The sequence below is a fragment of the Balaenoptera acutorostrata genome, chromosome 2 (genome assembly GCF_949987535.1).
Source record: "Balaenoptera acutorostrata chromosome 2, mBalAcu1.1, whole genome shotgun sequence".
Lineage (NCBI taxonomy): Eukaryota > Metazoa > Chordata > Mammalia > Artiodactyla > Balaenopteridae > Balaenoptera > Balaenoptera acutorostrata.
Window position 1 is genome coordinate 172,594,300 of NC_080065.1, and position 25,956 is coordinate 172,620,255.

Genomic DNA, 25,956 nt, shown 5'->3' on the forward strand with positions numbered 1-25,956 from the left:
AGATTCCATTCACCTCCTCTAGGAAGCCTCCCCTGACCACCTCCCAGGGGTCACATCTGTTCTGTCCACCACTATCTCCCCAGCACCCAGCACAGTACACGGCATATAATAGCTGCCCAGTAAGTCCTTGCTGAGTGAATGAATGAAGGAAGGTGTCAGGAGGCAGGTTGAACTGTTAAAAAATTTTATTAAAATGTCCAAGGAGTACATTAATGTCCATAGTGTCAGATACCACAGACCCACGGAACACTGCAGCTGACAGCATAACCAACAGAATCCAAAGCTGTTCACGCGCACACACACTCACACGCATGCCACACACGCGGCACACGCAAACACTCACGCACATCTCAAAGGGAAAGACCAAAAGACAAACCACCCACCTTAGAAAATATCAGAGCCCCCTCCCACCATGGAGCTGGGGTGGGGGGCAGGGCGAGGGGCTGAGGTGGTCAAGGGTAAGGAGCATAAACCAAGACACCCCCAAAAAAGTTGCATCCCCAGAGCCCCCCACTCCAAACAAAGGAAAATTCTTTTGTGACATGGATGACCAAAGATGTGTTATTATTTTTATATTTCTTAAACCAAGAGGAATTATCAAACCTAGAAGGCAAACCTATATCCCTGGGTTTTCTCAACAATGACCATAACATGGAACAGTGGATAATGTCTATATAGCAGGGAACACTAAAGACCATGGTCAAGGATGCGGGTCTAGTTTGCACTTCTCAATCTTTTCCTAAATCTTCCTGTGTGTTAGAGCATGATTATGTTTCAATTCCTTCCCCCCAAAACAGAGAGCAGGGTTTGGAGTCAGCCAGAGGCAGGACTGAATCGTTATTCCTGTCTTGCAAGCCAGTGTCTTTCTCTTATCTGAGCCTCAGTTTTGTCTTGTGTAAAATGGGAAAATAATGGTTCCTAAGTCACTGGGCTGTTGAGAAGATTCAAGGAGGCAGTGTGTGTAAGTCCTTAGCATGGTACCTACTCCATAGTTGTCAACTATGATTAGTACTTCCCAGGAGGGATATAGGCTCAGCCAACACGTTTCTTTCTCTACTGAACCCTTAGATGGACCGTATATTTGCTTATTTTTCTTTCCTGCAGAGGGCCATTCTCCACTGTGGTTTTTAACACTAATCCACAGATGTTACCCAGACTAGAGAGGTTGAGAGTGGACAAAGGACATGGAGGAAAAGCTGTGGATCTTTCCTGCCAGAGATCAGGAAGCTGAATCCCGACTTCTGGCTTGGGGAGAGTTTTTACAGGTTTCAGATTCTGGGGAGGAAGGCAAGGTGAGTTCTTTACAGCTTAGAAAATTAAAAAACTAAGAGAAAAATGTGTGTGTGTGTGTGTTTCAGTTTTAACACTGCATATCTCTCTACATGACCGCAGGTAGATGTCACTACTTCAAGTTTTAAGCATTTCTAGTCCACCAGGCGATGAATGGAGGAGACAGGAATAGAGTAGGGGTAGGGGTGGGACCCATGGCAGGGGCACTACCAATGTCTGCTTGAGGGATGGATATGGGCACCGAGCTAGAAAACTTGGCACCTCCTTGGTCCAGGAAGGAAGTTCTTTGTCCCCTGAGAGATGGAGGGGGAAGAAATCTGGGTTCGTTGAGCCCTAAACATCCTCTCATCCGTGTGTGTGTGTGTGTGTGTGTATGTGTGTGTGTGTGTGTGTGTGTGTGTGTGTATAAAATTCACCACACATGCAGAACCACCAAATCTCAGCACTGGACTAGACCTGGGAGGGCAAGCAATACAGCTTCCCTTCATTGCCCACAAATTTCTCTGACTATTCCGACCCCTAACTCTGAGGGCCTGGAGGGATGTTGTTCCAAAAACATTCCTAAAATTCAGTACATAGGAATTCCACACTCAGTTCATCCACCAAGACTAAGGACTGACTTAGGCTGAAGTCCAAGGTGAAGGAAGAGCAGTCATCAAGTTCAAGCAGTGTGTGTCCATGTAATTTTCTACTCCCAAAGCCAGTGACCTTCACTATAGGCTTCAGCCTGCATTTAGGACATCTGACAGTTTACTAAATCTGAATCTCTGGTGGTAAAAGCAATTCCTTAGTGCGAATCCAAACACACATTCTTGCACCCTTATCAAAGCCTTACTTCCACAACTGGCAGTCAGCCTTGCCAACAAAAGACTAAACCAGTGCAAAGAATGATGATCTTTGCCGATTGTGCTTCCCTGCACTGAGAGATGCTCCCAGAGTTCAGCCTGACTAGAATTGACTTTTCAGACACATGGCTACACCTGCCAAGAGGACCTTGTTTATGTAAGAAAAAGGAGAGAGGAGCTTTTTACAAATGGTTATGTATGGGGAGATGTGGTTTGGGACTCAGGGGCTTCCGGACCCTCTTGTTTCTCTCTGGGCTATGCCTCCCCAGGTGAAGCCTCCAGGGGAGGTGTGGGAAGGGGATTGTGCTTTCTTTTGCCTGGTTCTTCAGCAGAAATTCCCTTCGTCCTTCTCCCAGTCCTCTGCTGGGTGCTTCTTGTGTTTTCTGCGCTCCTTGTGCGATTTGTGGTGGTGATGCTGGTGGTGGTGTTGGTGGTGGTGATGGTGTCGCCGCATCCGATGGGATCGTCTGGCTGCAGGGAAGTGAGGGACGACAGGAACGTGGCAAAAGCTGATGAGAGGTGGGTGGCCTGATGGAACAGGCTTCCTCGGGGGAGCGGGAAACGGAGGGAACACCAGGCAAGCTAGTAAGTTCTCACTTATCTGCAAGGCCGTATTATCAGGCAGACATTCAACCAGATCAATGTATGTAGTCATGAGATGCTTAATTGGAGACTACAAGTAGCTGGAAACTTTTGTTGGGGTGTCTGGGGGAAGCCACTTACGTTTGGTGCAGACAATTTGGGGCCGATCCCATTTGCCATTGCTCCGGCATCGGATGATGGCCACGTGGTGCTGGGCAAATCCTTCGTCGCACTGGTAGCGTACAGTGGCGTGGACATTATACTTGGCCTTGCGGGCACCAATGGGCAAGGCATTCTCCACTGCTGGAGGGGGACCACACAGCACTGGGGACAGAGGAACCTCCATTTAAAGAAGTGGGTGGGACTGCGGCTGAACTGGTTTCATCTCTTGTTGAGATGAACCCTCAACAGGTCCCACCTTTTGCCCAGCTGTGACTTCAAAGGGCTAGAAGTGGATGTCTCCTCCACCCAAACCAGGAGCTGCTGAGGGGCAGGAACCTCCTGGACACATCCCAACCCCTAATTCTTGTGCATGATGGGAATGAAGGAGATGGGAGGCAAGAATAATCTGAGCAAATGAATGGAAAAAAGGATATGAAAATTGGCAAGGAAACAGAAGCAAGAATGAAGAAAAGTATAAGAGAAAGGTGGACATGAGAATATACATATACATATATATGTTTCCTTAATATGTAAAGAGCTCTTACAAATCAATAAGACCAATGAACCGATAGAAAATTAGGCAAAGGAAATGAACTGGTAGGTCACAGGAAATCAAATACATATAAACAGCTTATCAACATATGAAGAGCTGGTTATTCTCATCCTCGAAGACGTGCAAACTATGATAACAATGAGATACTGTTTTTCAGGACTTAGATGAACAAAGAACAAAAAGTTTGAGAACACAGAGTTGGCAAGGGTGGGGGGAAAATCGGTACCCTCACATAGTGCTGAAGCGTGAAAACTGGGCTGGACTGACTCTTACATTTACAAACTTAAATAAAACAACGAACCAGTGACAGGCAGGAGGGAAGGTTGGGGGAGAAGGGGTGGGAGGGAGAGTAGCAGCATACCTGTGCCCTTCTTACAGACATAGGGGAGGTTGTAGTTGCAGGGAACATCATTCCAGTGCCCGCTCTCATGTGCCACCATCACCACACAGTCCTCCCCACCCGCGAAGAAATTGTCGGGCTGGTTCTCCCTCCAGTTCTCATATTGCTGTAAGAATGGGGAGCAGGGGGTGCTCAGGGGACATGCAGCCTGTCCCAGGCTCTGGCACTGGCACTGTGGGATTTCCCTGGCCAGACCACTCAAACTCTTAGGGACTCAGTGTTTCCATCTCTACAATGGGCACTGTTCTGCCTGCCCTGAGGGTGGCTGCCACTACAGTCCAAGTCAACCCTTCTCTAGCTGCGAGGCTGTGGTGTTCTCCTCCCTGGTCCTCCTGCCTCGTCTCACTCCCTGACAGTCTGTTTTCCACATGGGTAACTCATTGTTAGATAAATAGTTGAACAAAAGGTGACCTCAGACTGGAAGTCCAGGAGAGCTTCCCTGAGGAGGCAACAGGAGAGCTGAAGGAAGACTCAAGGATAAGAACAACGCAGGCAGGGAACAGAGTTCTAAGCAGAGGGAATAGCTAATGCAAAGGCCCTGAGGCAGGACTGAGCTTGTCCTGTCTGAGGAACAGAACAGAGGCCAGGAGGGCTGGGGCTGCTTGATCCAGTTCGAGTATAGTCAGAGAGTGGGCCGGGGCCAGTTCTCATGGCAGAAGAGAGGAGGTGGATTTCTTTTCTAATTGTGGTAAAAAATATATAATATAAAATTTACTAAAGTGAAGCCAGAGGGCCGGGTCATTACAGCTTACCCAGAACTCTCCATTCTAGGCAGGGCCCAAGTCAACAGTCTGACTGCAGGTCCCCAGGTCCCCAGGCTGCCACCACTCACCAGCCCTGTGTTGTCCGTCCACTGGAAATCCCTCTCCACGATCCTGTCGTTTAGGCCGATCCATGTGTTTTCACGCCCAAAACCTGTGGGGTGTGGGGTGTCGTGAGGGCTGGGTACTTGCACCTCCCCCAGCCTAGGTTGCTGGCTGGAGGCCAGGTTGGGGGTGTGGGAGGGGAGACTCAGCCCCCTGCCCAGCCTGAAGGTGGGCTGGAAGGGGAAGTGGATGAAGATGAGAAGGGAGGGGCGGGGTACCCAGAGCCCCTCCCCCAGTTCTGGGTTTGAGCTGGAAGGGAGGACCCCAGCCCCTCTGGCAGCCTGTGGGGCATGGGCTGGAGGCCACGTCCCCCCATTCCCTAGCAGGCTGAGGCTCTGGCTGCCCTCATACTTGGGGAGTGGGGTTGAGGCATGGAAAGGGCCGGAATTAGGCTCCTGGCCTTGTCACAATTTGTGGCTTAAACAAAAGGCCAGAGGAAACAATAAAGGCAAGTCAGATCTTTGCAGAAATGAGAGAGTAGGGGCTAAGAGAGCCAGCGAGCAAGGCTGGACAGGGCAGGCAGGTGAATCTAAATGAGCCAATCAGTCACTGAGGAGGGAGGAAGCAGCTGGATGCATGTGTGTTTGATTACATAGAGGAAAAAAGCCAGTGAACCAGGGAATGAACAAATTAAAGAATTAACAGGGGATGGGATGGGGAAAATGTGAATAAATAAATGGATGAAAAAGGGCAGAAGGAATAATGAGTAAATCAATAAATGCTGGATTTAATTTATGGGACACCCCTCTTTCTCTAAATCTCTGCTCCTCCCTCATTTCATCCCCCACACCACAGATGCTTCTCCATCACCCTCTGTTCCCTGGCCCTGTTTTAACTGTCATCAGTGCCCTGAGAACCAGCTAAATTTTAGGATAGACTTATTTAATTAGATATTTACTTGTTTGACTATATCCTCTTCAAGAACGTCACTCCCTAAGGACAGGACAATGTGTGTCTCTGTGCCTGGAACAGTGCCTGGCACATAGCAGGTGCTCAGTAAATAGTCGGAGAATGAATGAAGTGAATGAATGAACTGACAAGTGAATAAATAGACACTTGAATTAATAAGTGGTCGGGGCTTGCATTAATGAACATAGCTTCAGAAAGGCAGCGTCTTCAGGACCCTGGGGGGATGCCCTGACAAAGGGACTGTAAAGGCCACCCCTGCCCACCCCAGAGTCCCTACTGTTAATGAAGCCGTGTTCTTCGGGTGAGTGGATGCTGGTCAGGTGGCCGGCTCGACGGCGGCAGTCCCTCTCGGCATCCTCCCATGCCCGCCGATGGGCGAAGTAGCGGTAGCAGTGGCCCTGAAACTTGTGCCAGCCATGGTCACAGCCCTCTGTGTCTGGGAGGTGGAAAGGGAGCATGAAGGGGGCTGGCCTCAAGCCGAGGCCTGCCTTGCCAGCCGTGAGCACACCAGCCCACCAGAGAGAGGGCCCAATCCAAGGTCACTGTGGGGCTAAATCAACCCTCTCCCTGGGCCCATCCCCCAGCCCCCACTCTGTCCCCCCACCTTTTCACCGCCCTCCTCCCATATTCACTTCTTTTCTCTGTTGCAGGAAGAGATTCAGCTGGAAGATCATTACACCCATCCCCTCTTATCCCAACTCTAATGTCTCATTCTCTGATCTGGCCACATCCTGGGACCTCAGGAAATGGTCTCAGGAAAGCCTAAAATTTCCCTCCTGGGAAAAAACTCAAATAGACATTTCTCCCAAAAAGATATACAAATGGCCAACAAGCACATGAAAAAATGCTCAACAACGTGAATCATTAGGAAACACAAATCAGAATCACAATGGGATACCACCTCATACCCACTAGGATGGCTATAATTTTTTTAAAAAAAGAAAATAATAAGCGCTGGCAAGGATATGGAGAAATTGGAACCCTCGTGCATTGCTGGTGGGAATGTAAAATGGTGTAGCCCCTGTGGAAAACAGTCTGGCAACTCCTCAAAAAGTTAAACATGGAATCACCACATGACCCAGCCATTCTACTCCTGGGTACACCAAAAAGAATGGGGAAAAAACAAAAAGAATGGAGAACAGGTATTGAAACAAAAATGTGTACATTAACATTCATAGCAGCACTATGCACATTAGCCACAAGGGGGAAACAACCCAAAGGTCCATCAAGTGATGAATGGATAAACAAAATGTGGCCCATCCAATGGAATACGATTCAGCCATAAAAAGGAATGAAGCACTGACACGTGCTACAATGTGGATGAACCCTGAAAAACATCATGCTGAGAGAAAGAAGCCAGATGCAAAAAGACACAGAGCGTATGACTACATTTATATGAAACATAAAATAGGCAAATCCATAGAGACAGAAAGTAGATTAGTGGTTGCCAGGGGCTGGAGGGGAGGAATGGGGAGTGATGGCTAATGGGGATGGGATTTCCTTTGGGGCTGATGAAAATGTCTTGGAACTAGCTAGAGGTGGTGGTTGCACAACATTGTGAATGTACTGAATGCCACTGAATTGTACACTCTAAAAAGGTTAATTCTATGTTATGTGAATTTTATCTCAAGAAAATTATTCGCCTCCTGCCTGTCTGACTCACGGCCATGGAACCAGAGGCAGAGACCTGGAGCTCCATATGTGGGAAGCTTGTGGTCCAGCACCCAACCCTGCTCCTGGTACTGTTTCTGGGGTCTCGGCAGAGACTCACCTTTCTCACAGAGGCTGCCCCCGTAGCTGGGGAGGCAAAGGCAGACGAAGGCGTTGACCTCGTCGATGCAGGTGCCTCCATTCTCACAGGGGCTGGAGATGCAGTCATCTATATCTGGAGGGGAAGGTGGGGCTGAGTCAGAGGTCAGCCTCCCCGTGGCTCCCAGGCCCCATGGAGAACCAGGCAGAAGATGCGGTCATGACCCTACCATCTATCCCAGACCTGAGTACAACAGCGGTGGTCTGCACTGATGGCCCAATGACTCTGGAGGTCAAGGGGGTGGAACCTCACACAACTGATGTGAATTAGCATCAATGAGAGGAGATGCCACTGGGCTGGCTGAAAGCCAGAGTGTGCAGGACATTCCCCCTGACTCCAGAACAGTGAAGGTGGGTCTGGCAAACAGACCCATAGAATGTCGAAGCTGAAGGGTCTTCAGAATGTGGAGCACTTACAAGGATTTGCACAGAATCACGAAGTTGTTTGTAGGTACAGGGAGCAATCAGTTGAGCACCTCTTCTCCCAATTCCTGTGTAGATAGTGCCTGAGGCATGTATGATGCCAGGCAAGTCACTTGCCCTCTCTGAGACTCAGTTTCTTTTTTTTTGCAAAGTGGTGATAATAATAGCACCTCCACAGCGGTGGTTGTGAGTAGAGTCAATGGGAAGAGCTCAAGAAATTATATCATTTATAATTGTTATAATTTCATAATTTGTCATATTTCTTGTGTTGGGCTTTGGGGCTAGCTTCCAACAGTTCTAGTGGTGGTGCCTATACCCCTGCCCACCCAGGAGAGGGTAGGCGATCCCCTGGGGCCCTTTGCTGGTGGGAGTCTGAGCCTTACCATCCCTTTGTCTTCCCCTTCCCCACCCTTGCCTTGTAATAATGGGAGGCAGCACACCAGAGCCTCAGCCCTGAGGATGAAACCTCAGATGGTTGTTGCTGAGGCTGATTTACTGGAGCCAAGGAGGGACGGAGGGGAAGGGAGCATCTGAAGCCAGCATTTTGTGATCCCTGATCCTCATGGGGATGGCTGCTGGGATAGACCCCAGGGCTCTGAGTCAAACAAGTCTGTGTTCAGATCCTGAGTCTGGGGTACTCACCGATCTCACAGTTCTCTCCAGCAAAGCCCTGGTCACAGCTACAGCCGTACATGGTGCCGTTGGCTTCACAGGTGCCCCCATGCAGGCAAGGGTTGTTCTCACAGGGATCCGAGGGGACTGCAGGATGGACAGGAGTACGGGAAGGAGTCAGACCACCAAGTCTGCCTCCCAGGGAATCCAGACCTCAGACCCCTAAAGGCCCTCTCATTTCACCCCTCTCTGTGGAGTCCCCTCTATAATTTCCCAATAACTGACTGCCAACTTCCTCTCACATGCCCCTGTGATGAGCTTACTCTTTCCAGGAACTGCCCAAAGCACCTGTGGGATGCCCTGGCTATGACAAAGTCCTTCCTTGGACTGAACTAGAATGGGATTCCTGCAGCTTCTCTTAGGAAGTCTTCTCACAGAACATGGTTTAAGTGCCCTCCTTGACTTATCCCCATTTTTCTAGAAATACCCAACTGGTCATTGTGCTTCTCATACTTTGGAGCAAAGAAGTGGACATAGGTTCTAGATGGGGTATGAACGGCACTGGGACCAGTGGGAACCATCACTTCCTTCATCCTTGTGGCTCAACCTCTTCTGATGCAACCTCAGTGGTTACAGTGTGGAGAAGTGGTGGATTATAGCAGTAATAACCATAGGCTGTGCAGTCAGAGAGGCTGGTTCAATTCCTGCCTCTGCCACTCACTAGGGAACCCTGGGCAAATTACTTCTGTGAATTTCAGTTGCCTCATTTACAAAATGAAAATAAAAATAGCTCATCCTGCTCTCCCAATCCTGACCATAATGCCATGACTGGCTCTCTGTATATCAGCCTGGGGCCTCTTGAGGGGTCTCAACATTGCTTAACACGGACAGGGCATCCAGGGGGAGTTGAATGTGAGGCCCTGTCCACCTCTCTCATTCCTCAGTGGGGTTTCCCTAGAGGCAGGAGGGCCACCCCTCCCCATCTCAGGGGCTCAGAGGCCTTGGTGGGTGGTTTCTGGACCACCCTGGAGTCTTGGAGGGGCAGAGCAAGAACGCCCATGTACCCCAGATGACCCCTATCCCTTGTCAGGACAGTGTCAACCCTTCCACTGCAAGATACTAGAACCGAGACCCAGAGAAGGGCAGGGCCTAGCTCAAAGCCACTCAGCAGGACAGTACAAGAGCCAAGACTGGCCTACGGGGCTCTGGAAGCCCAGTTTAAGGCCCTCTCTCCAGGCCCTATAACCTAGAATTTGTTTCTGTTTTGTCCTGGTCTGGAGGCCCACAAGAAACTGAGATGATGACAAGCAGTCACCTCCTCCCTGACCTTCTGGACTCCACCTTCACCCTTAACAGGTTGTTCTCCCCACAGCTGCCAGAGGGAGCCCATGTAAACCTGAGTCAGGTCATGTCCCTCCTCTGCCTAGACTCCTCCATGGCTCCCCATTACCCTCATTGGAAAAGCCAAAATCCTTACCTCAGCCCACAGGGCCCCATGCAATGTTCCCCAATATCTCCCTGCCGGATCCTCCTCTCCCTCCTTCACTTATTCCACTCCAGCCACACTGACCCTGCTGTTCCTCCTACACACGAAGCACGGTCCTGCCTCAGGGCCTTTGTACAAGCTATTCCGTCTGCCTGAACTGCTTTTCCCCCAGATCTCTGCATGGCTCCTCTCTCACCTCCTTCAGGCTTGCTCAAATTCATCCTAACCCCCCTTCCAAAACCAAAACCTACCCACTGGCATCCCTCATCCCTTGCTTTACTTTTCTCTTTTGTCTTTATTACTTTCTAACCTCCAATATAATTTATTAGGACCATCGTTTCTTATCCGTGCCTCCCCCCCAGAGCGGTGATGTTCCACATGGCAGCCACGCACAGCTATTTAAGTTTAAATTAATTAAAATGGAATAAAAGTTAAAACGCAGTTCCTCAGTCACAGTAGCCACATTTCAAGTGCTCAGTAGCCACCAATAGCTCGTTGCTATTGTATTAGACTGCGTAGCTCGAGAACATTTCCATCATTGGGAAAGTTCTAGAGCATTGTTCTAGAATGTCAGCTTCCAGAGGACAAGGGACTCGGTCTCAACATGGTGCCTGGAATACAGCAAGCACTCAATAGTTGCTTGCTAACTGCATAAAGGTAGCCGCTGGCCTGCCCGCAGTGACTGAAGCCTGTCCCTGGGGCAGTGGCGTGTACCACCACGGATGGCCAGAGAGGCCTGTGGCTATGTCTGTGCCTGGTGCCATCCTGGCACGTGCGGGCACATGCGTGGGGCTGCCAGGCGCCGGGACGTGTAAGCCCCACCAGGTGCCCCGAGCTGCTGACACCTGCCCACAGACTGGCGGTGACTCAGTCGCTTGCTGGTGCTGCATTTATTTTTGGCTTCATTAGCATTTCTGCTGCAAGCAGTAGGTGAGTAGGCGCCCAGGTCTCCCCCAGAACTGGCTGCCTCCCTCCACCCCGGCTGCCCATGGCTTGAGTCTGGAGCCGAAAAACCAACAAAGTCCAAGACAGATCCAGCCGTGGCCCTGGGGGCTCCTCTCAACACACTTTCCTTAGCACCCTTCTTCGTGGTTTCCCTCCCACCTGACCACTCCTTCTCTAGTTCCTTTGGCCTTGGGCAAGCTTACCCCTCCCCAAGACCTCAGGGCGTTTTGTTTTGTTTTATGTCAATGAAATAAGCATCTTAGAGCCCAGTGATTGAGACAGAGACTGTTGTCAGCCTGGATTCAAATGTTATCCTTGACACTCCCCAGCTGCATGACTGCACAAGTCACTTGACTTCCCTGTGCCTCAGTATCCCCATCTGTAAAGTTAGGATCGTACTAGAACTTGTTCCTCAAGGACATTAAAAAGATTAACCAAGATGATTCCAGTAAAGTGCTCAGACCAACCCACAAGCACAAAGGCAGTCACCAATAAGCATAAGCCTTTATTGATGCAAGTGCCCCTGCCCAGGGTCCACCTGCCTCCTGGGCATCTAAGAAAAGAAGATGCAGCCCCAGACACAACCCAGAGATGACAGGGTGGGTGATGAAACCCTGCATCCGCTGTTTCCATCACCACGACACTTTGTCTTCAAAAAAAAGGAGCAAGTGTAAAACCAATCGTGTTAATAAGAGTGTTTTGCAACTCAGAAAAAGTGTGTCTTTTAATTAGCTGCTGCTGCTTCTTTTTTTTTTTTTTTTTAACGCTCACTTGACCGAAAGAATAGCTCAATATGGCAGGACCTAAAAAATAAAGGGCTGGAACTTGCAGGCTGAGTTATGGGCAGACCTGGCCCCAGGAGAACAGGGTGATGGCTTTCTCTGGACTCCGCTGGGCATAGAGCAACCAAGGCACACGTGGATTTGGGTGCCAGTTGAGGTTTGATCACTGACTAGCTGGTAGTGACATACCTCCCCGAGCCTCAGTTTGCTGTCTACTAAATGGGGGTGATGCATCCCACCACTCCCACCCCTTCCCAGCACCCACTTTACCTGTGGCTTGAGGCCCCCCACGTTTTGCACCACTGAATTCCAGCTGCAATTCAACACTTGTCCAGGAAGGCCTCCCTGCCATGCCTCCTCCCTCCGGCCCCACCCCAGGGGGGTTGCCTGTAACCAGCTCTGTCTTCCCCAGACTGAGGCATCGCTGAAGGCAGGACCCCAACGTCACACAACACTGTCAGCTGAGAGTGGTCATGAACATGATTTGCTGACTGTACTCATCCTCCAAAACCAAACTCCGCCCAGCACCTCATCATTGCCTCATTACTCGCTGTGCATAAAACACATCAAACGCAGCTTCACCTCCTGGCCTTTGCCCAGGCTAGTGCCTCTGCCAGGAATACCCTTTCTGTAATTCAACTCTGCCTAATGAGCTCCCGCCTTCAACATCATCCCCTGCTAGAAACTTTCCCAGGCACCCAAGAACAATCCTTCCTCCCAGCTCTGGCCTCTACCCCAGCCCCTGGTTCCTGAGCGCAAACACAGTGACCTGGATGAGACCACGAGCTTCCAACTCACCCTCCTCTGCACTCCCATTTGCAGGGGTTCCTGGCAGGGCTGGCTCCTCTCCACTTGCTGCCTCCTCCCAGAAGCTCTCCACACCTGGACTCCCCGCCAGGACCTCCAGCTCAAACTCCTCTGGGCCCAGGGAGGCAGGCAGCAGGGTGCTGGGGGAGTCCCACGGCACTAAAGGCTCCCCCGAGGAAACTGAAATGGGCTTGTCCTCGCTGGCTGCTGTCGGTGTCCAAGGAGGAAGAGCGGGCTCCCCTGAGGGGCTGCCCTCATGTGGAGGCTCCAAGCCTCTCAGGGTGCCCTGGGTCACCACCTGGCCCTCCGGCTCTGGATGGGGTTGGGAGCTTGAGGAGGCCATTGTGGACATGGCCAGGACCCCAACCTTGTCCCCCAGGTCCAGGGACATGAGGGACATTACCACACTTGTATCCACAGCCACTTGAGGGCTCAAGGTGGGGCTTTCATCTCCCTCAACCACGTGGGATCCAGGTTCCCAATTCCCACCAGCATCGCTGGTGTCTAGTGTGGCCATGGACTCCATGGGACCCACTGCGGCTCCTCCATCTGTAGCAGCCGAAGGCTCCAAATGTGGGGTGACCTTGGGCATCAGGGAGACCCCAGGGACCCCCAAGAGCACGGATGGGGAATGGGGGTCTAGCCCTTCACTGTGCAGTGACGGCCACATGCCCTGTGCCTCGTCCATGTTGGCCTGCAAGCTGGAAGTGGGGGTCTCTGCTGTGTTGAAGACCCCAGACTCAGACCCCAAGATGCCTCTGGCTCCCATGGGCTCAGTGGCAGTCTCAGTGGGAGTGACGGCTGCCACCACATTCCCATCCACAGAAGCCTGTGGGTTGGATCTGGGGTGCTCAGCTTTGCTGAGCCCAGTAGGGCTGGTCCCCCCAATTTTCCCGAAGTCTGCTCTGAAGGAGTTAGGACCAGCTCCAGCTTGTGTGTCTGTGGCTGCCTGCAAAGGAGCTGTAGGACCTCCTTCGCCATGGCTGCTGAGTGTCGGGGATGTGGCCTCTCCACCTTGTCCCGTCAGGCCCAAGGAGGCGGGCAGGGAATACGCTTCTGGATGGATGGGATCCTGGGGGCTGGCCTCGATCTCTGAGGCAGGGGAGGGTGGGGCAGCGGCCATGGCTTCACTATACCCCTTTACCTCACTGGCATCGGCGGGGAGGGGCGTAGGGTGTGACAGGAGCCACAGTTTGGGGGCACGAAGCATGGCCATGACAGGGAGGTCTGGAGAAATGACTGTGGGAGGAGCCTCCCAGCGGGCTGTGCTGGGGCCCTTCAAGGGGTTGGGAGCCAAGGCAGTGGCCTCCGAGGAGGACCAGGGCAGGTCGGGGGTGGCTGGCCTCACACTGGGGCCCTTGGCTTCCTCTAGTTCCAGGCCAAGGGTGATGGGTGGGACCATGGTTGGGGGCCACAGCCAGGGCTCTGGGGGGCTCGTGCCACCAGGGGAACCTGAAACAATATCAACAGTAATTATAATTATCTCTCAGCAGCTCCTTCTGTTGATTGTCTCCTTGGCTCCAGGCCGGAGGAAGAGGGGTCTTCTGAGGCTTGGTGAGGCCAGGGCACCCAACTGTGATTCGGAGCCTCCTCCCCTGTCCCCCTGACATCCCCAGGCAGGTCCCATCTCCCCCTTGGACCCCACTCACCAGCTCCAGGCACATCCACCTCATTGGTCAGCACAGCCCAGGGGCTTTGGCTCCGGCCACTCCCCAAGGCGTCAGTGGCTCCTGTGGCCAGGGGAGGCTCCACGTAATTCCCAGCAACCTCTGGGGTGGGGGGCTGGACGCTGGCCTGGAGCACCCCCTTCAGCCCTCGCTGGGGTTCCTGTTGCTGGAAGTGGCGCCCGTTCAACCCTTTAAAGCGCCCCCTCCTCCTGGGCATGGTGCTGGCTGGGGTTGCCTCTGTGTGCATGCCCACCGCAGTGCCTGCCTCCACGTTGCTGGGGGCGGGGGACACCGTGCTCAGCCACACCTCCTCAGCCTCCAGAGCAGGCCTTGAGGCTAGTGTGAGGCCCCCAGTGGCAGGACTGGGGGTCTCTCGAGACTCCTGCTTCTCTGCCAAGATCAGAGGTTCTTCTTCCCCACTGGACACCAGAGGCTCCTGGAAGTCTGGGGTGACTACCTCCTCCTCCTCCAGGCTGGGCTCCAGTTCTTGGGCGGGGGGCCCTTCTGCTGACAGAATCTCCCCCTCATCCCCAGACGACGGCGTCTCTGGGTTTCCATGTAGTGATGTAGGGTGATGAGCTGTGGGAGAAAGCAGAAGAGGTTGTGTTAGGCCCAGGGGCTGGCTGGGAAGTTCTGCCTGAAGTCTACCCACATTCCAGCATGCTACAGCAGAGATCTTCTATGTATCTCTGTCTCTCTGCGCCCCTCTGTCTCTCTGGGTTGTTTCTGGGATCCCCCCTGACTGAGAGACAGAGGCGGAAAGTTATCATCCTCATTGTTCAGGCTGGGGTCCACTGTAAAGGTCAGAGTCAACTGGTCACAGTAAAGGGTCAAGAGACAGCTTGGCTGGTGGGTGAAGCTCAGGCAGTGGCCAGCTCTCAGGGGGACAGGTCAGACCTGGGCCGTGGCTCCTCCCACCGAAGAGAAAGCGCCTAATGGGCATGGTCTTCATACGAAGAGATTTTTTTCCCCCCGCTTACGCATAAGACTCAGCTCCTTGGACTTGAGGTTTGCAGCTTCTGAGGGTGTGGCCCCACCCCAAGGATGAGGGTCATCCCTGGTCCCATCCCTGGGGGTGTGGCCTTGCTCAGGGGTCATGGCTAGTTGAGGTATCACTTCCTCCCCAGCGGGTGCTCATGGGCAAGGCTCCAGGTAAGAACTGCGCCATCCAGGGGCGTGTCTCTCAGAGATCTCAGGAGACATAGCCCACCCGCTAAACAGGACTGCCCCCCAGAGCTTGGTCTTCTCTGGGTCTCGTCCTCCTCTAAGGCGGGGCTCCTACGGAAAGCTTGTCTCAGGGGTATGACCTTTCCCTGGGGGCGTGGCTCACCGCGGAGCAAGTTTTCTCGTATCTCTCCCCTGCCTGGCCTCCACCTCCACTAGAAAGCCAAGCTCCCGGGGCGCGGCCGTTATCAAGGTGCATGCCCTTGGGGCGTGGCCACCAGGGGACGCACACTCAAGGGGCGTGGCCTCACGCGCACCTCGGAAGCAGTAGGCGTCGTAGCGCTCTCCCGGCGCCGGGAAGCGGGTGCGGTTGGCGAAGCTATAGACGGTGCGCACGCCCGGGACTGGGCCCCCGCAGCGCCGGCGCGGCGTCTGGATCGGGTAGCGCACGCTGCCGTCGGCCAGCCAGCCCGGGTCGCACTGGTCCAGGCCCTCATGCCAGGCCAGGTGCAGCTGTCCTACCGAGGCCAGCACGGCGCCCTGGCGGCGGCACTGGGCACGCGCGCCGGCCAGTGTCAGGCGGCGGGCCAGGCCTACGTAGAAGACCTCGCCTGCGGGAAGGCGCGGGAGAAGGTCAGAGGGGCCCCAAGAACCCTCCCACGGAGCCCGGGAAGGGGGTCCCACCCCAAATAGCCCTGATCTGGCTGGATTTGGGTTGCGGCAGCCGCAGCTGCGTGCCCCCATCGCCAGAACATCACTGTCGTTACCTCTCATGCAGTGCTAAGAGGGGGCTTCACTTTCTTTTTCAAGTGAGGTAACTCAGGCCCCTTAACGAGTTGAGCTTCAGAGAGAGGGAGGGCCTTGGTGAGGGGGGCTCAGTGAGGAGGGAAGTAGGAAGAGGGAGGGGGGCAGGAAGGGGGAGAGACTCAGAGAAGGGGACAAAGCCTCAGAGAGGGAAGAGGCTCAGAGAGAGGGAAGGGGCACAGAGAAGGAGAGGGGCTCAAGGAGTGGAGGAAGTCTCAGGGAACCAGTGGGCTCAGATCTTGGCTGCAGGTTTAGAGAGGGATGAAACTTAGGAGAGCTAGGAAGGACTTAGGGAAGGATGGGGGTTAGGGAGGGTAATGGGGCTCAGGGAAGAGGGTGTTCTGCCAGCCCCAGACTTACCCCCCAGCTCACGGGCAAAGCAATACACATCGTAGAGTTCCCGTGGGTCTCGCCTCCCATAGTTCCTCACCCCTGGAAGGCTGCTACGGTCACCATAGCAACCAGGACGGGACTGGGTGATAGGATACCTGACAAGACAAGGTGGGGGTCCCTCTCAGATGTGTGCTCCTGGGGCCCCCAAGGACCATCTTTCTCCAGGGGCTAGCTCTCCATCTCCCTACCCTGTGTACCCCCTCACCGAACAGTGCGGTCAGAGAGCCACCCGGCGTCACAGTTGTCAAAGCCATCCTCGAAGGCAGCCTGCAGGTGCCGCGGGGCTGCAATGGTGGCCGAGTTGAGACGGCAGGCCTCCTGGGCCTCAGCGAAGGTCAGCGAGTAGCGATCCTGGGCTGCTCGGTAGTGGAACACAACACCTATGGGGAAACATCCAGGATGATTTATGCTGTGATCTTCAAGAACAGACCTCACTCTTGCAGAATGCCCCCCCACCACCCAGTCTGATAATAACAGACCTGCTGCCCTACACTGCCCTGTATCATGTCTGTTCACTCAGCAACAGGCATAGTGCTAGGGTGATGATGGGGAGTGAGACTGATATGCCCCCATTTTACAGATGAGGAAACTGATAGCAATGGCCATAAAGGGCCATAGAATTTGTTAAATATTTGCTATGTAAAAAGCATTTATAAGCATTATCTCATTGAAATCTTATAACAACCCTATGATTATCCTCATTTCCAGAGGAGCAAACTAAGGCTCAGAAAGGTTGAGGGGGCTTCCCTGGTGGCGCAGTGGTTGAGAATCTGCCTGCCAATGCAGGGGACACGGGTTCGAACCCTGGTCTGGGAAGATCCCACATGACGCGGAGCAACTAGGCCCGTTAGCCACAATTACTGAGCCTGCGCGTCTGGAGCCTGTGCTCCGCAACAAGAGAGGCCGCGATAATGAGAGGCCCCGCGCACCGCGATGAAGAGTGGCCCCCACTTGCCACAACTAGAGAAAGCCCTCGCACAGAAACGAAGACCCAACACAGCCATAAATAAATAAAATAAATAAAATAGTGTTTAAAAAAAAAAAAAAAAGAAAGGTTGAGGGACAGGTCTAGGGCTACATAACCTGTATAAGGGAGAGCCAGAAGTTATATCCAGAAAGATCTGACTCCAAAGATAGCACTCTTCTTGCCTAGGGTTAGGCTCTGGAGGTGACAGGAGGCATGGAGAAGAGTGAGAGAGAGATTCTGCCTTTTAGGAATTAAGTACATGCATACATAGGGGAAGCAAAGGCAGCAATGGGTGATCAAATGTGGTGGGTTGGGCTTCCCTGGTGGCGCAGTGGTTGAGAATCTGCCTGCTAATGCGGGAGACACGGGTTCGAGCCCTGGTCTGGGAAGATCCCACATGCCACGGAGCAGCTGGGCCCGTGAGCCACAGCTGCTGAGCCTGCGCGTCTGGAGCCTGTGCCCCGCAACGGGAGGGGCCGCGATAGTGAAAGGCCCGCGCACCGCGATGAAGAGCGGTCCCCGCACCGCGATGAAGAGTGGCCCCCACTTGCCGCAACTAGAGAAAGCCCTCGCACGAACCGAAGACCCAGCACAGCCAAAAATAAATAAATAAATAAATAAAATTAAAAAAAAAAAATGTGGTGGGTTTTTAAAAAATAAATTTATTTATTTATTTATTTTTGGCTGCATTGGATATTTGTTGCTGCGTGCGGGCTTTCTCTAGTCGTGGCGAGCGGGGGCTACTCTTCGTTGTGGTGCGCGTGCTTCTCATTGCAGTGGCTTCTGTTGTTGTGAAGCATGGGCTCTAGGTGCGCAGGCTTCAGTAGTTGTGGCACACAGGCTCAGTAGTTGTGGCTCATGGGCTTAGTTGCTCCACGGCATGTGGGATCTTCCCAGACCAGGGCTCAACCCATGTCCCCTGCATTGGCAGGCAGATTCTTAACCACTGCACCACCAGGTAAGCCCCCAAATGTGGTTCTTGCCCAGCTTAGAAATGGAATCACCGAAGGCTTCCTGGAGGAGGTGACATGTAAACCAGGACATGAAGCATCAGTAAGCTCACTGTGACTCAAATTCTGATTTAGGGATGAGAGAAATGGCTGAGCAAAACAAAGGTATTAAACATTTTGTTCCATTTTATCAAACTGAGAGCTCCCAGAAGGCAGCAGCTGTGTCTCAGTCATGGCTATGTCTCCAGCACCAGGCTGGCATGTGGTAGCTGCTCAATAAATGTTTGGCTGAATGAACGAACTTACCAAACCCAGAGGTGGAATTCTCTTCTTTCACCACTTATCAGTTTTCTTTGAGGTTTATCAGTTTTGAGAACAAGGCCTTGGAAAGGGGATGATTGGTTGACCCCATAAAATATGCAGTGAGACACTGTTGGCTGGGGAAAGACTGTGCTCCAGAACACAGGGTGCAGGGACTTTGCTCATGGCCAACACAGGTTAAGGGAAATTGACTTCCCAGTAGGAGTCCACAGGACATTCTGCACACAACAATCCATTCATTGGGCTTCCCTGGTGGCGCAGTGGTTAAGAATCCGCCTGCCAATGCAGGGGACACGGGTTCAAGCCCTGGTCCAGGAAGATCCCACATGCCTTGGGGCAACTAAGTCCGTGCGCCACAACTACTGAGCCTGCTCTCTGGAGCCTGCGAGCCACAACTACTGAGCCCACGGGCACAACTACTGGAGCCCATGCTCTGCAACAAGAGAGGCCACCGCAATGAGAAGCCCGCACACCGCAACTAAGAGTAGCCCCCGCTTGTTGCAACTAGAGAGAGCCCACGCGCAGCAATGAAGACCCAAAACGCAGCCAAAAAACCCCACAAATCTATTCATTGATTCATTCGTCAAATATCAATTGATCATCTTCTGAGTGCCATGCCCTGTCCTAGGACTTTGCTTTAATAATTAAAAATAATTTTTTTTTTTGCCTTGTTCATCTTGATTGGTTAGGAAAACAGAAACTACACTGACTATTTCAACAGAAACAATTTAATATAGGAACTGGTTACATTGATGACTGTTATTTACTTAATCTATATTTTTAATCCACTTTTAAAAAATAACTTCACTTTTTTAAAACATATATTTATTTTAAAAGGAAATCTGTATTCCTATTTTAAATAGAAAGCCAATATCCTTTGCCTTATGTGAAAGTAGGTAACCATGAAATGGACTTAAAACAAGGTTCTGAAATCCTATGAAATGCTGTGGTCCATAAGAGACTGAGCCAGAGGCTGCTCTCTCTTAGCTAAAAGAGAAAGAGAGAGATGTTAAAGAGAGAGGCGTACCCATGGAGACTTTCTTCCTGACTTTATCAGAACTGAAAGCAAATCACTGTTCAGGGAGTGATTTCTTTTTCTTTTCTTTTCTTTTTTCTTTTTTGCTTGTGGGATCTTAGCTCCTTGACCAGGGATCGAACCTGGGCCCTCGGCAGTAAAAGTGCAGAGTCCTAACCACTGGACCACCAGGGAATTCCCCAGGGAGTAATTTCTAAGGTGACATTCAGTGGATGGGCTTCCCCATCCCAGCCTTGGCCCCTCCCCTTCCCCCAACTGACCCGTCACTTCCAGGGGCACCAGGTCCTGCTCATCCTCGATGCCCCTCACCACCTGGCAACGGTAGAGCCCGGAGTCGCTGGCCCTCAGTGGCCCCAGTAGCAACGTGGCGTTGACCCGGTGCCGGGGGTAGGCAGGTAGTGACACACGTCCCTGCCAGCCCTTGGCCACTCGAACCACGTTGTCCTTGGCCACTAGGATGGGCAAGTCCTGCCGTTGTCCTGATGCAGTCCGCACCTTGGTCCACTTGATCCGAGGGGCTTCTCGGGCTGCACCTGGCCGTGGCCACAGAGTGAAGAGACAGGGCAGGGCCACCAGCTCTGCCAGCGCAGCCCGCACCGACCCAGACCCCACCTTCTGCATGTGGAGCCCCTTCTCGGCAGTGGCAGCAGCAGTGGCGTCCTGTGTGCCTGGGGTGGAGAAGGTGGAGAGAGGGCCTGACTGAGAGGCAAGGACCCTCTGACTGAGGCCAGAGAGGTTAGGTTGCCTACACAACATCACAATGCCGTACACAGATCTGTGATCTGTAACCCCATCTGTGAGCAGAAGAGGGGTAATGGGGTCGAATCCCTTCATAGTTCTGCCTCCACTCAAAGTCCAGACCCTGGAGGCCAGGGATTTAACTCTCAGTGTCACTGACTCACTATGTGTCCATGGGAAAGTCACTATTCTGCTCTCAGCCATGGTTTCCCCAAAAGTTAAGCAAGAGGCAGCCATTGGAAGAGAAACAGTGTTTGTGGAGTACCTTCTATATAACAGGCACTTTATAAATAGCAATCAGCTCATTTGATTTTCATAACCATCTGCAGAGGTAGCCATGTCTCATCCTCTTTTGGGGGAGTTGAGGAAATTGAGGCTCAGAGACATCATTATAATTGCGTAAGGCCACAGAGCAAATCAGGAGGCATTTCTAAAGTCTGGGCTTTTGACCGCTACTGGGGAGATGCCAGGGAGAGGCACACAGACCTTTATTTCTATTGTCCCACCCATGGCAGGCATCACTAATCAATCTTCATACTATTCTCTCTCCCTTTTTTTTTTTTCTCTCTCTCTTCAGCTCATCTCAGCAAAACAGTGAGAGGCGGGAACCTCTAGCCTCCGCTGGCAATGACTAAAAATAACCTCTCAGGTGTCTTGTTCGCTTTTGACTGTTCAAAGACTTTTTTCATCTATTCTCATTTTATTCTCCAGACCAAGCCAGAGAACCAGCAGGAGAAGGCTCTCAAGTTAAAACGCTGCCCCATCTTGTCAATTCTCCAGACCCCAACCTCTCCCACCCAACAAGCCAACTCACCCTGTTCCCCAGCCACAAAGAGCAGCATCTGGAGAATCAGGAGGCCTGAGACCCAGACAGACATGGCCCCCATCCTGGACCTGAAACAAGATGGAGAGGAAGGAAGGGGTGAGTACAACTCTCCTAGACAGTTGGCATGAAAGGACCAATTCCTCCCATTCTACAGATCTGGAAACTGGGGCTCAGAGAGGCCAGTGTGTCACTCAAGGTCACACAGTCAGCAAGCCAGGGCTGAGCCAGAATCCAAACCCAGGACCAAATGACTTCAGAATCTGAGCAGTGAAGTCCTATGGTCAGAGCATGGGTGCTGGAGGGAATCAAACCTGGGGTTGTCTTTTGCCTGTTCCTTGCTGGGTGACCTTGAGCAAGTAGCTTAGCTTCTCTGTGCCTCAGTTTCTTTGCAGGTCAGATGGGGATAACATCAGGTAGTTGGAAGGAATAGATGAGTCAATATAGTCAATACATATAAAATGCTTAGAACTGCCTGGCATGAAGGAGTAAATTTCAGCTCCTATTATTATTATTGACTTTAACATAGCCAAGATCAAAGTCCCATTTTTCAAGTCAGCCTCCCAAATCAAATTGGGGGCTCCTAGAGAGCAGCAGCCAGTCCTAGTCTGCCTGGGGTCCCCAGTTCTGGCAGCAGACTGGACTCCAATCCAGCCTGTAATCTGGGTTTGCTGACTGACACGATTCTCAGCTTCAATTCCAGGATTTGGTTGTCGCCAAGATTCTATTCCTGGTTTCTGGGATTTTTGAAGAGCTGCCAAGTCCCAGCTGGAGGAAGGGACCTCGCCCTCGCCCACCCCATCCTCCCTCTGAATTCATACTGACTGGCGAAGGTGCCTTCTAGGTCCACAGAGAAACTCCAGTTGTGGGTCTAGACTCCTATAGGGGTTGTGGCACATGAGCATAAAGTGGACAAATATTGAGCACTACCTGTAAGCAAAGCCCATTCCAAACACTGGGATACAGCAGTGCCCTCCCAAACCTCACAGTCTTCCAGAGACTAGAAACCCTGGGGTGGTGGTGCGTCCCACCCCTCTGGAACCCCCTTCCCCTTACCCCACTGGGGGGGCTCAGAAGGTGGGGGCAGATGGGAAGTTAGAACATCACCTACAAACCCAGCCCTTGCACCCTCCTCCTGATAAAAGAATAGCCAGTGTGGATGGAGTCCACAATAGGGTCCTGTGGGGGACAGCTGGCCCCACCAGTTCCCAGCTCCCAGAGGCCCCCATAGGGAGGCAGGCCGGGGACCTGTCCGTGGTGCTGAACTCTGGGGCGGCCACACAGTGGCACTACCCCCTTGGTCTCCTTCTTGCCTTCTTAGGGCAGCATCTCGGGGTCCAGAGAGGGTGAGCGGTTTGCCTGGGACTGCACAGCAGGGCAGAGGCCAGCTTCTGGGACGATGCCCCTAACTACCGACCTGTAAACCTCAGCAACCTCTGCCTCCATCCCAGGCTGTCCTCATTTCTCCCCCTCGGAACCCTGAGCGGGGCAGGGTCCCCTGATGGCTGTCCAAGGCCTGGATGGGTATTAGAGGGTGGGGCAGGACTCTGGGCTGTGCCTACCCCAAGATAGTTTTAGGAGGGGGCAAGTTCAGAGAATTCTCACGCACGTGCACACACACACATACTCTGTATGGTTAAGAGCTCAGACTATATCCACATGACTTGACTTCAAACCCTGCCTCTACTCCCTACATGCTGCATGATCCTAGACAGCTGCTTCATCACTCCGTGCCTCAGTTTTCCCACCTGTAAAATGGGGATCAACCAGCACATACTTCAGAGTGTTATTGTGAGAATGGAATGAGCTAAGACTTATGAAGTCCAAGAAATGTTTACTTAAACAACAGCTTCTTATACACAAAGCCTTGTGTACACACTCAAATATGCAATGGTGGTCCAACAAGGTGACATACAAAGGTTCAGTTGCACTCCCCCCCACACCCTCCCCCACACACTCCATCCCCTCCAGTTGCACTTCACACACCCACACCCCTTCTCTTAAAATACCTCTTCCCCAGGGCCATGAGAGGTGAGCATTTACACAGCTGTCTGGGGCTTGTCCCCTCATTAATAATGCATGATCCTCATACATATGCAAGTAGGGGCCTAGGGGGCTTTGTGGGAGGGGTGGCCCAGGAGGGGAGAGAGAGAGAGAGAGAGAGACAGAGTGTGAGTGTGTGTGTGTGCACGCGCGCGCGCACGTGTCTCTGTGTGTGTGTGTGTGTGTGTGTGTCTCCCCCTCCCTCACATCCACCTCCTGTCTCAGAAGGCACTGAGTGAGGGTGAGTTTGCCAGCAGGCATTTTTGTGTGTTTGTGCCTGTGTGTGCATCCAGGCAAGGATATCCATGAGGTTGCACCCTGTGGTGTGTGAACATGTACGAGGGTCCACAGCAGCAATATGCACTGGGTGGGGCATAGGGGACCCAGTGTGGTCTCTGGATGTGTGGGTTCAAGTACCCCTCAGCAGGGGCTATGAGCACACGTGTGTATGTGTTACTGGCCTTGGAGTCAGAGCGTATTTGTGTGGATGGGCTAGAGCATGGAAACTCCTTGGAGAAGAAAGGAAACCGGGCTCAGTAAATCATCCCAGGTTGTCCCTTGGAGACCTGAACCCCTGTCAATGTCTCTCCCATTAGCTCCCCAACTCTGTACACAGACTACATCTCACACTCACCCACTCAGGGTCCACACTGCCAATCACATGGAGAGGACCCTTGCTGCACACACGGGACACATACACAGCCACACACTCTAGGCTCAGAGCCTAGGAGACACACACACTCACAGATTCACAGTGACATTAACAAAGAGAGACAATATGGGCACTTACAAGCCAGGCAGCACGTCTTCTGCACAAAGACACACACCCACAGTCTCAGGCTCCCCACATAAACCCCTCGATGAGGCCACTCTGTCAGACACAGTTCCTCACACACACTCACTCACGTAGCTGCCAGCCCCCTGGCACAGACCAGGCTGGATAAATTGTGGCTTTGGTGACTGGTGGGCATACATCATTTTGCAACCTGGTGAAGTGGCCCCCAGCACAAGTTTCCTGACGAAGACACAACCTTGGTCACATTAGAGTCACAGAGGACCCCGGGTCCCCCCATAAGCACATGCCTTCTCCCAGTACGGGATACACACACACACACACACACACACACACACACACACACACACGCAAAGTCCCTACCTCCTGGGGGACGCCTTCCGTTTGGATATGTCCACAAGCCAGTAAGGCTGCTGGGGTCTGGGGTCCCATGGTCTGCCCAGCCCTCCCTCCCGGCCCTTGCCCCACATCCCCCACTGGGGCCCAGCGCCAACCCTCTCCTCAGCCTGGCTGTCTCCCATTAATGCTGCTGAGAGGAACAAAGAGGAACAGGGATGGGGATTGCTCCTGCCCAGGCTGGGCCTGGGGTCCCAGCCCCCTCCTTCCCAGCGCCTGTGCCCCCAAGCCAAGCCAGGACTTCCACATGCATCCATGTGGCCAGATGGAACGGAAGGGGTGAGGCAAGGATCTGTGTCTGGCTGTGAGGATGTGGCCAGATGTGGAAATACTGGGGGTGGCTCCCCCCTAGAGACTGGGTGCTCTTTACGGGTCCTTGGGATCCATAACTGGGGGCTTTAAGAGGCTCTCAACTAGCATTCACCTCGGAGACACAATGTGCTCCCTGGGAGAAGGGACAGCACCCCAACTCCAAGTCCCAGGGAACAACAGGGACCACCTTGGGAAGGAGCCCCCCAGAGCCTCCTCCCTGAGTCAAGATGTGGTGACAAGACTTGAGCCAAAAAGACAGGGAGACTGCAGGGCACCCCATCCCTGTCGGGGTTCACTCTCAGTGCAGACCCCGTCCATTGGGCTCAGGCTGGTCTGGGGGCCCCCTCCCTGCTGCAGTCCAGCCTGGAATCCTGTATTCATCTGCAAATTGGGAATCCCCACTTAAAATCTTGGGGTGTCTCAGCTCAGACACGGGGTGCCCTGTTCCAGAGTCCCCCACACAACGTGTGGGTGTCCCCCTCTTCTCTCCAAGCTCGGGGTGCCCCTTCCCTAGCCTTGGTTCCCAGTGCCTCCCCAATTCTAAGACCCACCTCCAGCCCGGCCCCTTCCCCATCGCGGGGTCGTCTCCGAATTCCCCAGACAACCTTGCCCCCAAATCCGAATCCCCTTGACATTCCCAAGCCCTCTCCCAGTGTGGGTTCCCTCCCCAACCCGGGGCTTCCCTCCCCTTCTAAACCCCCTCCCCATTCTGGGGGCTTCCCTCTGATCCCCCTCCCCAATCTCGGGCTCTGTTTCTGTTTTCAAGGACCTCTCCCTCAACGCGGCCCCCTCCCCACGACGGACCCCCACCTGGCTCCTAGCTCGGACGCATCCCGGGGCGGTCAACCGGCACAAAGGACGCTCTGGCTGCGCTCAATCCGCGCCGGGTCCACCCTTGAGCCCTGTGCTCTGCTCGCCCCAGCGCCGCCTCAGCGCTTATAAAGGGGCTGCGGGGCTGCTCTGCGCATGCGCCCCTGTCAGCCTGACGCCTCCAACTGCGCGAGGGAGGGTGCTCCCTCTGCCTAAAACCCCCTCCCTATTCCTACGACCACTCACCCCACCCCGGGGAAGACTGTTC

The 25,956-nt window shown here is 53.0% G+C and overlaps 1 protein-coding gene and 1 non-coding gene across 2 annotated transcripts; both read right to left on the reverse strand.

The window, feature by feature from the left end:
• Positions 1 to 203: 203 nt before the first annotated feature.
• Positions 204 to 25,771, reverse strand: NCAN (neurocan). Its single transcript, XM_007195428.3, has 15 exons — positions 25,689 to 25,771; positions 21,326 to 21,405; positions 20,034 to 20,441; positions 16,705 to 16,879; positions 16,467 to 16,594; positions 15,620 to 15,913; positions 14,121 to 14,717; positions 12,463 to 13,923; positions 8,482 to 8,598; positions 7,379 to 7,492; positions 5,885 to 6,043; positions 4,665 to 4,747; positions 3,794 to 3,938; positions 2,859 to 3,041; positions 204 to 2,606 (listed from the first exon to the last, which is right to left on the reverse strand). Exons 2-15 carry the CDS (start codon positions 21,396 to 21,398, stop codon positions 2,461 to 2,463), a joined length of 4,083 nt encoding a protein of 1,360 aa, XP_007195490.3. The 5' UTR covers positions 21,399 to 21,405; positions 25,689 to 25,771; the 3' UTR covers positions 204 to 2,460.
• TRNAK-UUU (transfer RNA lysine (anticodon UUU)) lies at positions 19,875 to 19,947 on the reverse strand. The gene has a single exon. It is a non-coding gene; the product is annotated as a tRNA-Lys (tRNA).
• Positions 25,772 to 25,956: the final 185 nt, after the last annotated feature.

Bases quoted from the DNA above. Each gene is read 5' to 3' on its own strand.
- NCAN (XM_007195428.3), bottom strand. From the start codon at position 21,398: ATGGGGGCCATGTCTGTCTGGGTCTCAGGCCTCCTGATTCTCCAGATG. The intron at 14,718-15,619 runs GTGCGCGTGAGG...TTTCTCCCACAG, and splicing joins CGACGCCTACTGCTTCCGAG to CTCATCACCCTACATCACTA. The intron at 7,493-8,481 runs GTGAGTACCCCA...CTTCCCCTCCAG, and splicing joins TGGAGAGAACTGTGAGATCG to ATATAGATGACTGCATCTCC.